Source organism: Aphelocoma coerulescens (assembly GCF_041296385.1).
Source record: "Aphelocoma coerulescens isolate FSJ_1873_10779 chromosome Z unlocalized genomic scaffold, UR_Acoe_1.0 ChrZ_unloc_scaf_1, whole genome shotgun sequence".
Lineage (NCBI taxonomy): Eukaryota > Metazoa > Chordata > Aves > Passeriformes > Corvidae > Aphelocoma > Aphelocoma coerulescens.
Genome location: NW_027184086.1, coordinates 3484955 through 3497683, shown reverse-complemented (window position 1 = coordinate 3497683; position 12729 = coordinate 3484955). Strand labels below are relative to the sequence as shown.

General features: G+C 39.4%; 1 protein-coding gene across 6 annotated transcripts in view; it reads right to left on the bottom strand.

The window, feature by feature from the left end:
• The window catches only part of APC (APC regulator of WNT signaling pathway), a 95735-nt gene continuing 83006 nt past the window's right edge, over nucleotides 1-12729 (bottom strand). For all 6 annotated transcript variants that reach the window (XM_069002640.1, XM_069002644.1, XM_069002645.1 and 3 more), the window contains one exon: nucleotides 1-12718. In XM_069002640.1, coding sequence (XP_068858741.1) covers nucleotides 6157-12718 — 6562 coding nt within the window. In that variant the 3' untranslated portion in view covers nucleotides 1-6156. The remainder of the gene's footprint in view (nucleotides 12719-12729) is intronic.

The window sequence follows — 12729 nt, the reverse complement described above, 5'->3', positions numbered from 1 at the left end:
TGCAATCAGGAAGAAATTTTATATAACACTGCAAGTAATAAATAAATTATGCATAGCAAGACTAAATTCAGAATAAGTATACTGTGAAACAAAATACATTAGAATAATTGAAGAAAGAATTAATTACAGAGTTAGGATATAAACAGTAATGCATCTCAGGCAGAAGCAAACAACAAAACTGAAGGAAAGATAATTGTGGGCCAAGTTTGTTCAAGAGAAACAACATTTACAGGTGGGAAAATTCATCTGATCTCACAGGATGACAGTTTACTTGCAGAGAACCAGCACAAGCTTTATTCATGTTAGATCCCACCAAAAAGGATGGCATTAGATATACTTCTTGTATGTATGGCTTCAGCTCTGGACAGAAGTGCATTTTACTGAGTGAACCAGCTCCCTCTACATCTTCCTGATATCCTAATTCCAAGTCTACAGCCACTCAAGCAAAGGATGTTTTCACAAACGGCAAAATTCAAATAATTTCTTTAAATCTTGAAGTGGCAGCAATTCACTAATGCATAAGCCTGTAACTATGTGGAAATTTCATAAGAAAGGTAAATTGCAATCTATGTTAGGGAGGTGTTACCCCATCTTAGAGTAAGTAAACAGCACATCTGGTAAACTGAAACTTGACAGCAGAAAATTTATCTTGGCATCCCAAGTTAATTGACACCTGCATTAATTATGTTGTGAACTCTTAAAGCTCTTCTGCACCACACCAAATTCCCTTGCACTTCCAATATGTAACCAAACACAACACGTAAGCAGTTAACTTACCATTCTGACTAAAAACTCAACCTTAGCTACATAACATTTTCTATAAACACATTTACAGATACAATTCTGCATATAGGAAACTATGATGCAGGAATCTTATTTCTACATGTGATCTGAAATGAAATTAAATGTGGGCATCTCTTCTGGTTAAATGTAAAAGTGCAAAGGAGATGGCTGTGGAACCAGAGAGTGAATACACTTGGGTAATTTGGTATCAAGGTCCTCGGAGTTTTAAACATGTGGAGAAAGTCATGCTTTACATTAACTGACACTTCACTTCTGATTCACAGCTTCATCCAAATCACACATCTCATCAAGAACAAAGCTGTCGCACAGGTGGATCCAACTTTGCAAGGCATTACAGTAGATGTATGAAGTTATGTTTAGGTGGAAGTCTACACATGATTATTAGTGACGCTCTTATGGCTGTTCATACTATTTCATGAACGCTAGATGAGAAAAGACGTTTGGGAGGCATCTAGTAACAATAGAAGAGCTTGTAAGAAGAGTCCACCTAAACATTTTCCAGATTATCCCTACAATACTGACCTCATTAAGAAAGGGAGATGCTATCCCCCTCTTCAAGCCTCTTCTAGAAAACAAATAGATGCAGCAAATATTTTTACTGGAAGGATTTACTGCATTGAATTTAATATTGCAAGTCTAAAAACTGTCTCCCAGAAGTTTATATATGGTAGACTTTTTTTCTTTTTTTCGGGGGGGGGGGGGGGGAGTATTTTTGATGAAGAAATGTTTTCCACATCTGTACATCGATGTAATACTTCTGAAGTTAGTTGTCAGAATTTCCAGGATAAAGGACTTACCCAAACACAAGGTACTTAAATGCAAAGCACTAGAGGCCATTAGGCAAAAATTCAGTTACGAAAAAAAAATCCTATTTTAATTTGCTTTTGCTATGTCAAAAAGGGTGAACATCTGAAACTTGGCATATTGGCTTAAAATTGCCTGTAATGGCTCAATCCAGTGACCACCCATAAAGGAAACCATCCCAACCTCTTTCAACCAGCACTAGCTGTTTTATTTTTCTTTTTTTGCTGGCTCAGGTGGCACTTGTCCAACTATGCACTGGGCAAATCCAGCACAGTAATGCAGCACTAATCCTACTACCGCCATCAGGGGAGCAGGTAAGAGGTGAGCAAGTCCATTGAAAGGTCATATAAGAGCCAGGATTCACAGCCAGGAGCATGGAATGGAGAAGAAAACTTCTTTCAACAGCACATGCCATTTCTTCAATTCTAGAAATTGTATGGATCTTTATCCTTAAGAAGAAAGAGGAAGCTAATACACTGTTATCTTCTTGGTAATACCAACTTCTATTATGGAGAGCAAAGAGATGGACAGCTATGAAGTACTCCAAAGTAGACACCAAATAATTCTGTTTTCAGATTAACAAACAAAGGTTCTGCAGTTCTGTGGTCTACTGGTATACTTCAAAATAAAACCTCATTAATTTGTGCACAAGCTGTTCTCTCTCTGGTGCAGCTTATGTAAATTACTGAGGAAGAAAGAAAAGTACATCCCTAGGACAACATGACTGTCTCTGAAATTGTTCCTTTTCTCTCCCTCCTCCTTTACCAAAAAAGACAGAGCAGCTAACTTCCCAAAGCCATCAAAGGCTCTAGTCTATGATGAAGAATACTGCAGCTTACTGACATTTATAGCATATACTATACTTGTATTCTGCAGCCAAATCCTGCTTGAGACAATATTCCAGTCTCATCAGGAAACTGTGGCAAGGCTTTCAATTTTTAAGCTGTCATATCTGACAGAATTATGAGCGTTACCTTTAATCTTTCAGGGGAAAATACTCTTGATAGAGAACTGCACATGAAAAATAGAAATAGATTAGTTCCCCTTTAAAGATTGCAATATTTAGTCAGAAGAGCTTTCACAGAAATTGAGCAGTAACCTTAATTGCAGCACACTGCAAGAAACTAAAATGGAAGCACATTTTAAAAAGTAAACTAATTACAAATTGTGGGGAGGTCAGATCTCTGCTTTTTACATCAAGAGGACAAAGCTAGACAGTCTGAAATGAGCTTTATGAGTTATTTTTCAGTATAAACGGATTTTTAAGTATAAGTTTGGTATGCACTAAGTACGATAAGCTAGTTCAATGACAAATAAAGGTCTGAGCACAAAAAAAATTCTACCAATATTGGTAGAAAGAAAGGCAGTGCATCCCAGAAGAACAGTAAATTGAGTCTTGGTTTCCTTAGCTCCTTGCTATTCTTTGTTGTGCCTTGACATAAATAATGTCCTCTTACCTGCTGTGGCACCTTCATACTAATGAAACCAAGGAATGAGAGTTATCTTTAGCAGCATAAATCAAATCTGACTATCATGTATCTAGACATCATTAACAAAATCCAAGACCAAATATACTTATTGCAACCAGTTTTCATGTTTCTGATTTTATTTTTCTGGGATCTGTTTTTTAGTTAAGCTTATAGAATATAACTTTATATCCCCATCATAAATCAAACATCATGGATGTCTTTAAATATTCTGAAAGGCTCTTAGTGGATACTAAGTATTTTAGATAAAGAATCAGAGAAATGTAGATCTGGAAGAGATTTGAAAAGATCACCCATCTCTGCACACAGGCAATATGAAATATACTACAGTCCATCCCTATGAGATGTTTCATAAACCTCTTCTTAAAACTTCTATAATGGAAATTTAACAACTCCCATGGGAAGCATATTTTAGTGTATCACTACCCTTATAGTTGGAAAGTTTCTCTAGCCTGTCTTTGCTACAAATATAGGTTTACTTAAGAGGATACTAAGAGAAACTTTCCAATTATAATGATCATGAAGTATCCCCAAGTCTATATCGAGAAGCCACTGCAATTTTCAAAGACATTCTGGTGTTTGATACGCATACAATTATAGTTTATCTTATCTTCTGATTAAAAAACTGATTCCAGTCATTTTTCAGTTACAGAACTGAAATCAGAATTTCTTTTCTGAGACTGAGTTTAATTCTTAAATTGACAGGACAAATATGTAATGCCGGTGTTAAACAACTACTGTGGATTATGTAGTATATTTTTGTATCAGTTGTTAAAAACCCAGCACAAAATAATAATTTAAAAAAGAAATAAAAATAATCACAGCATTCACAACAAAAGTGGTCTTTCATTTAAAACTCAAGGATGGAGTTCTGTATTCTAATCCAGCAGGAAGTCCTGACTTTGAACACGACATAATCTGTTTCTATTTCATCTTTAAAAGGACACTAATATTAATTCATATTAGAAGTTTAATGAAGATACTATATGTAAGATATTTCAAATGCTAACATGAGGAGTGCTGCTTCTTAATAGGTTCACCAGGTGATACAGGAACATGGCATGTCTCTAAGCAAATCTGACAGGAAGCAAAGAACAAAAGAGCAAATAAGATACCACTTCTGCCAAACAGGTATTTTTGGTAGTGGCTTTTATACAAATTGACTTCTGTCCTCTGATAGTGTCTTGATTGTGTTTGTACATCAGTACATGATCTGTAATGAATTCAACTGAATCATTTCAGGATCAGAAGTACAAAAGCCACAGAAGTGATACACTCTGCAACTGTGTTAAAGCTACCATAAAGGTAAATTGCTCTATTTCAGGGCTTCCCGAAATCAGGGCATTCTGACACATCAGTTATTTAGAAAGCTACTTTAGAACAGTCCAGTTGAGATACAACAAAACTGATCTACCATTTCATTTCATGGTTTGTTCAAACATGCACAGAATGGTTCATGTTCTGTTCTCTCATGTTTCTACTTTGAAGTAATCCTCATCTAAATCCAGACTATATTTATATTTTTAAAGCACAAATCTGCTTTTTTCAGCATTGTTCTAGCACAATCTATATTTGCATCAAAAAGGTTTGAGGCAGCAAATGTCATGTTTTGCATAAAATTATTTTTCTACTATAGTAACAAATTTCTTGCTGCCATGGGATTCTTACGATACTTTTCCCTTCATAATTTTTAAAAAATAAATTAAAAAAAAGCACAGAGAGCGCAAACAGAAGCAAAATTTCATCTTATAGTCACTATTTCACATTCTACATTATATCCCCAATCAAAAAATGCTTTGTTTTACAAATATTATTTGTATAGATACAACATTGTTTCAGGCTTGCAGTCATGAGAACAATTATACTGCGTGGCTACTGGAAATACCCTGCCTTTAGCCTTGTTATGCACCTGAGATGTGTGAAACTGTCTCAATTACAAATATATTACAGAAGATCTAGGGCCTGATCCTGCAAATGTTAAAAGCATCCTACAACAGCCACTTGCCAGTGATAAGGAAGAACTGATATTTGAAGGTGCAGGATTACCCCAGATCAGGCTTTAAGTGTTAAGTGCATACAACCACATTATACGGTGACATCACAAAGTAAAATCCTGTATTTTTATGTAATGCAGAAGTAACACACACAACTTACATATAGTAATAATTTATTCTGAAATGTTCATTTTAGTCTCTGTTGAGACATCACCCACGTCTCATTAATAAAAGAGCAGCCATCTCACCTCAAATACCAGAATATACAACAAGTTACAGCATAGCAAAAAAATTCTACCTACTTTAAGATAAAATCTAATTCAGGTAAAATAATTTTGTTCAAGGTTTTACAGTTACACAGTTGTTTTTTGTTTGTTTTTTTTTTCTTTTTCAGAGCACAAAGAAAGTGTAAATTGCTACACCATAACTATCTATGCACATTATGTGACCACAGAAATGTTAATCATTACTTCATAAAATGAACCATCAGTTCCATTCATGCAGAAAAGCAGGCTAGGAAAGCTTGTTCAGCGGAAACCATATTACTGTGAATTTCACAGCCACATGATTAATTATTGGGTTAGATGAACTCACAAATACTAAACATGAGTATATTTTTTTGCATAAATAATACCAATTCTTCCCTGATGTAGTTTAGTTGGTCTGTAATCTAGAAATTATTGATAAAGCAATATGACTGCATCATTTCAATCTGTGCTATTCCATGATTTCAATGACATGCAATATTCAAAGGATAATGGGATGGGATGCATGTTAAACATGGGAATACATGTTAAACATACTGTACAAATACACTTGCGTTAGCAATTTTATTCCAAACTGTCAGTTAGGTATTCCTGCAAAATATCACCAGTGGAGACAAAGTATACTATCAAATATGGCTTCCAGAACAAGGACCATCTAACAAGAATCAAAGCTATTTACAACAAATAAAAACAACAACAACAAAAAAATCAATCCCCATTTTTTTTTTGTTTCATTTGAAACAAAGTTTCTAAGTAGCTGCTGTATATAATACATCAGTTTTATTTATTTTTTTGTTGCACTTAAACAGAAGTTACCAGGTAAGAGCCAGAGTGGCGTTTAGGGCTTTGTGTTCCACTGGAGTCAGTGTTTTCAGACTTAGTGTCACGTTTCTTGGTGCTGTTATTCACTGGTGTTGGAATCTGTGATGGCCGAGCAGAACTATTGTCCACGCTGCTCTTCCTGCGGCTCGGGTTGTAGTTGAAAGGAGTGACCCTTGCTGCCACAGCACCGATGGGGGAGCTGTGCTTGCTTGAGCTACTAGAACTGAATGGAGTACGCTCACTTACAGTACTTTCGTTAATTTCTGGTGCAGGAACAGGATTATTCTGCAGAGGCTTTGTTTCGGTGCCTTTCTTGTCTGGACTGTCTATCTGAAAGAAAGAGTTCAGACGGTTTTCTAAGCCAACGGTACGAACAGAAACACCTCCATTCCCTGGGGTTTGCTTTTCTTGAATCTCTTTAGGATCTTTACCATTCATACCGCCTTTCTCTGAAACACTGTCAATAACAGGGGGAGTATTTCCAGTTGGGGACCTTCCAGATCGAGGGTTGTTAATTGGGCAGTCCTCTATCCTCACCCACACATCCTCTGTCTTAGAGACAGCTGGAGCCATCTGATAGATGAGGGTTTTGGAATCAGAGCCATTTGTGGCAGCCGAAGAAGAATGCTGAGGATCATTCATTATCTGAGGAATTTCATTTTCTTTTATTTTTCTCCAAGTACCTTTTGCTGGTGCTTGGCTTTCTTTACTTTGCTTGTGTCCAGAAAGAGAACCTCCATGCTGCTTTTCATCTTCACTTTTTGCCTTTTCACTGGATTCTGAAGAAGCTGACAGGATTGAGGAGGAACTTCCAGTTCTTCGCCAAGTGCTTACACGAGGAAGTGATGAGGAATGCTTACTGTGCTCACGCTTCCATGTTCCTGATCTATTGATCAGCAACCTAGAGGGACTCTCAGAATGGGAACGAGCTATGTCATGACGCTTTGCTGGTCTTCCATCATATTCTATAGTAGGGCTCTGATTAGGGGCTAATTTTCGCCAACCACAACTCTGGGCAGGTGAATGAGTGGATAAAGACATATCAGGAAGAGATGGACTTAAAACTGGGGTCTGTAGTTGGGACCTTGTGGGAGAGTCGGGCCTGGAAGGTGACAGAGATTCAAATGAAGCTGACTCTTCTAATTTCCGTCTCAGAGTTGGGCTTGGAGCTTCTTTAATAAAAGTTGACTGACGAACAAGAGCAGGTCTCTCAGATCTGTCAGATTCACTTCCACTAGACTTTGTGGATGACATTCTGGATAGGTCAGTCTTTTTGTTTGATCCACCAGCGCTGAGAGTTTGGTTTAACCCCTTTGAAGCAGACTCACTTCGTGGAATGCTACTGGTACTCTTAGGTAAGGCAGTTTGCTTTGTAAGGTTTTGCTGGCTCATCTGCCTGCCTGGTGGTGTGTATGACATTCTACCTGAACTTGAGGATTTAGTTGAAGCTGTACTAGGAGATGATGTTCTTGGCAACTGTGACAGTTTGTTGGGAGGACTGATACCATTTCTTCCTGGGGAAATTGAGTTTCGTCCAGGAGATTGCAGAGGCCTACTTAATGGCTGCTGCTGAGGTCTAGAAGGAGTGGAGTCTCTAGATCCTGATCGAGAAGGCCCTTTACTTGATCCACTCTGGTTCAACCCTGATGGCTGCCTAGTCACAGGAGCTGGCTCAGGTTTCACTGATGATTTGGCTCCTCTTGGAGAATTAGTCAAACTTTGGCCTTCACTGGGACTCTTGGAGTTCATGTTTTTGAGTGGGGGTCCTTTTTTGGCAACAGGACTAGTACTTGAAGAACTATTTCGAACTCCTGGAATATGGATCATTGTTCTGCCACGTGAAATTGAAGGCACACTTGTCTGTTGTGGTTGCTTCAAACTTGAGACTTCTGAATTGGAGCGAGCTTTTCCTGTGATCATACTTTTATATACTTTCTTCCCTCCTTTGATTCCCCTACTTTCTGATTCTGCTTTTTTAGACTCCAGTGTACTCTTCTCTCCTGGCTTAATAATTCTTGGACCTTTATTACTAGTGAAAGGTTTTTCTTCTTGGTCTGGGGTTAGATGAAATGGTGACCCTAGAGAAATACCAGATTTTAATGAAAGGATAGAGTCAGAGTCTGATGAAGCTTGTCTAGACAGTGATGCAGCAGCTGCAGCTTGATGCAAGCTACTAACTATAGAATTTGCACCTTCTTGTATAGCTTTCCAATCAAAGTTCTCTGAATCAGGTGAAAAACCATGTTCTGAATCTGGTCTCTGTATCTCTCTCAAATCCAGTGTTAAATCTTCTGCTAGTATACCACCTGTGTTTCTGGAATTATTTTTTTCACCATCACTCTTCATTCTTGAGGGCTTTTTCTTTTTAGGCATAGCAGAACTAATGCATTCCTGCAGAAGGTCATCTTCTGAGTCAATGCTAAGAGAACTCAGAGAGCTGTTTCTAGAGAAGCACACAGGAGTATCTTCAACATGAAATGATTTAGGTGCATAACCAGAAGTCTGTGGTCTGTTGGATTCCACCTGTGGCTCAGGAGCCTCTGGACGTTTTGCAGGTTCCCCTTCTTTGTTGTTATTGTTTTCTTGATCAATATCACTGAGGGAGCTAAGAGACGAATTGCGAGAAAAACAAACAGGCGTGTTTTCAATAGCAAAATTCTGCATTTTCTCATCTGTAGCTGCTCCTCTGTCTGGAATATCTTTAGTTGACTGAGAGAAAGTTTTTGTCTGGCTTCTGCCCGCTGGGTGTTTTTGACAAACTTGTGTCCTGCTACTTGGCTGCTGATTTGGAGACTGTTCGGCATTAGAGCTGTCTTTACTTTCCGTTTCCTTGCCTTCTTTTCCTTTTCTTAATTCTGCCTTCTCCCTTGAAAGGTCAACATCATCATCATCAAAATCTAAAGAACTCAGGGAATCATTCCGTGAAAAACAGTAAGGAGTTCCCTCAATAGGTGTGTAATGATGAGGGGAATCAAATGCAAAGCCTCCTCTTACACGCTCTTCATTATTTGGCAATTTGTCATGAAAATCTCTTGGATTATTTTTAACGTTCTGTTTCTTTGCATCTCTGTTCTCTGGATAGCCTCTTTCATTACTAGCATTGCTTTTAGGCTCTGTGCTTTTTCGCACACGTGCTCTGTACTCATTGTTTTGGGAAACAGGCTTTACTGGTGATGTTGGCTTCTTTTTCTCACCTTCTGGTTGGTTTTTGTTACTTGGAGATGAAGATGCTTGTTGAATTTGATCCATTATCTTCTTCACTCTGAAAGGTTTGTGACTTTTTCCTTTTGGCATAGCTGAGTTAATGCACTCAGCCAAAATATCACCCTCTTCTGTTTTGTCGTCATCCAGGCCCAGGGAAGTCACAGCTGAGCTTTTTGCTCTCTGAGAATCGTCAGTACTTCTGCCCTCTGTAGGAATGGTGTCCCGCTTTTCAAACTCACCCGACTCTGCTCCCACACCCACACTGTCTGCATTGGCCAACTCACTTGGTGGGGATTCTATGGTCAGGTCACTCAGAGATGTAGCTGTTGAAAAATTTATTGGTGTACCCTCAACACAATATACCCGTGGCATATCATCTCCTGGAGTAAAAGTCACATGCTTTTGTGATTGCAGTCTGCTTTGTGAAGGCAAAAGTTTGTAAACTGGCAACTGGCTGGGCTTTCTGGCTACAGGAGGAGGTATTTTTGGAGCAGATGCTTGAGAAGGCTTTTTGGCTTTACGTGAAGACTTTGTTGGCATTGCAGAAATAATACATGCTTCCAGTATTTCAATATCATCATCAGAATCATCCAGAATGTCTTTTTCTGCTTCAGCTGGCTTCTCTGCTTTCTTCTCCTGGTTATCCTTTGTATCATCTGACTGTTCAGGTTCTGTTTCGTTTCCATGCTCGTTTTCATGAACTGGAGGCATAATTCTTAACTCTGCATCTTTCTGTATAAATGGCTCATCAAGGCTCAGAGCACTCAGGCTAGAAGAGCAAGAAAACCCATCTGGTGTGCTTTCTGTGGCAAAATGTAGTAGCGTATCAGCATCTGGCAGTACTTGAACTCTTTGAACAGCTGCATTTACAGCTGCCTGTCTAGGACCAGGCTCTCTCTTCTCAGTAGTAGGTGCTTTTCCTTTAGGTACCTCTCTTTTTACTTGAACTCCTTGAGCAGGTGGGGGTGTTTTACTTCTGCTTGGAGGCATTGTTTGTCCAGGGCTGTCTGGAAGGTCACTGGGACTTATAATACCACTTACTATTCCACTGCAAGGCTCACTTTGAACGGAACTAGCAATTGAACGGCTTTCAAAACTATCCAGGGAACTTACAGAAGTACATCTGCTAAACATGAGGGGGGTTTCCTGTACATAATGTTCTGGTGGGCTTTTAGGAGTTTGGGCACCACTCTTTGAGGGAGATTTGGCACCTGAAGAAAATTCAACAGCTTTATGTCTAGAGGAGTCAGAAGGAGACAAGCTAGAAGTCTGAAGTCTAGTGGATTTTGTTCTGATGTGTTGTGCTGTTGATGCAATTTCACTTGCTGTACCTTCCGTAGGCAGAGTCCCACTGTTTTCTTTCAGTTCTGCAATCTGCAGTGTATTATTGGCATCTGTGCCACGTGTGGATTGATCACGTCCTATTTCATCTTCAGCTGATGACAAGGATGACAAAGAGCTGCACCTTGAAAAACATATTGGGGTATCTTCCACGCAGTAAGTTTGTATAGTTTCCTGATTAATAGAGGGAGTCTTACAGGAGGCATTCTTCTGTGAATGGCCACTTCTACTTTGTGCAGAGCTCGGGTGAAGCTGGTTCTGCCTCTTTGATCCAGCTGAGGGGGCTGATGTGCTCCCACTGCTTGGGGGAATATGGTCAGTTTTATTGAGCTGCACTGAAGAAGTCTTTGGAAAAGTGAAAGATGGCTTCTGAGAAGGTGCTGGAACTTCTGTCGAATATTTTAAACTATAATCAATAGGCTGATCAACATGATGTTCCTCTTCATTGTACTTTATGCTGTAATTAGTTGGTCTGTCTTCCTCTTCATGTTGTTCCTCCTCAGAATAACGTTCACTATAGTTGGTTGGCTTATCATCATCATAATCATCAACCTGGCACAAGGACTGGTTTACTTTCTGATTCATTCCGAGAGCTGGGCCTACTCTGTTCTGATCTGAGCCACTGGATCCTCTTGACCTAAAGGAAGAAACACACTCCTGCTGTCCAAAAGGTGTCTGATATTTCATGTGTTTTTCATCTCCACTTTCAGTGTACACAGGGTAGGTTGCATTTTGGTTCCTTGGCTGTCTTTGCTCATTTTGTTTCATTTCATCATCTATTATATGCTTAGGCCTTGCCCATCTTTCATTCTGGGAGGGACTTTGCCTTCCAGAATTTAACTGCTCATCTGAGTATTTAAGACTATAATTAATAGGAGTATCTAGTTCTCCATCATTGTCATCCATGTGATTTGCACTATGAATCTTGTGTGCCAAGTCAGCTGGATATTGGCCGTAACTACAGAATTTACTTTCATCATCCTCAGAGTAAGACTCAATGGAAGGTTTCATTTGGCCTCTTTTACCATAGCCATCACTGCTGCTGACACTATTTAAACTATCATTTGAAGCTCTTTTGTATTCCATTTTTGTATAAGGCACAGGACATGTCCTGTTTGAGTTCTCAGATTTAGGAAAGTATGCATTTGAGTGAGTATGGGCAGAGGCAGATCTCCTCTGGGCATTTCTGTCTTCTGTCAAACAGTGTAGTTCAGAAGTGGAACCAGAACTTCTGTCTTCTTGTGGAATGTGCATGCTTGTGACTTCTTCCATAACTTTGGCAATCTGAGCTGCAGCAGTAGAAATCTGCATTCCTATTCTCTTAGAGGAGTTCCCAGTATTCTCTGCAGCTTGATGATAGGTATTTAAACCTACTGTTCTATCCCTTTCAACACTCCTGTCTTTCTCAGATCGAGAATTTTCTGTGTTTCCTCTACTGGAAGAGGAGGAGCCAGGCAATACCGTAGTATTTACATATGGTGAGAGCACAGTCATATTGCCAGCATTAAAGCTCTCCGACCTGCACACCCCATCGTCATGGCGGGTGCCGTCCAGGACATACTCACTGTATATATTTTGCTTATGTCTCTGCTTATTGCGGTGAGATGCTTTTGGGCTTAAGTTATCAATGTTGTCAAAAGTCTCTGATAAATGCTGAGCATCTAATTCTGCTTCCAGTGCCTTTTGCTTTCTGACATGGAGAGATGGAAGGCTTGATCCTGGAGACATAATGTTGGCATCCTTGTACTTTGCCGGCCTGTTTGCCATGAGGTTCCGTAGAGCGGCGGCGCTACCCATGGCTATCATTTTGTGTTTTGAGTGAATCAGGTTTTTCAGCATGCTCACAGCTCCCATGTCCCACAGTGCTTCCTGATCCTTCGCATTTCGAGCAGAGAGGTTCCACAGGGTCCCACATGCGTTACTAACTATTGTCAAACTGTGTGACTTCAAGTGTTGTAATAAGGTTTGTAAGCAGCTGTTCTCTCGCAAGATTTGCCTGGTGTTGAG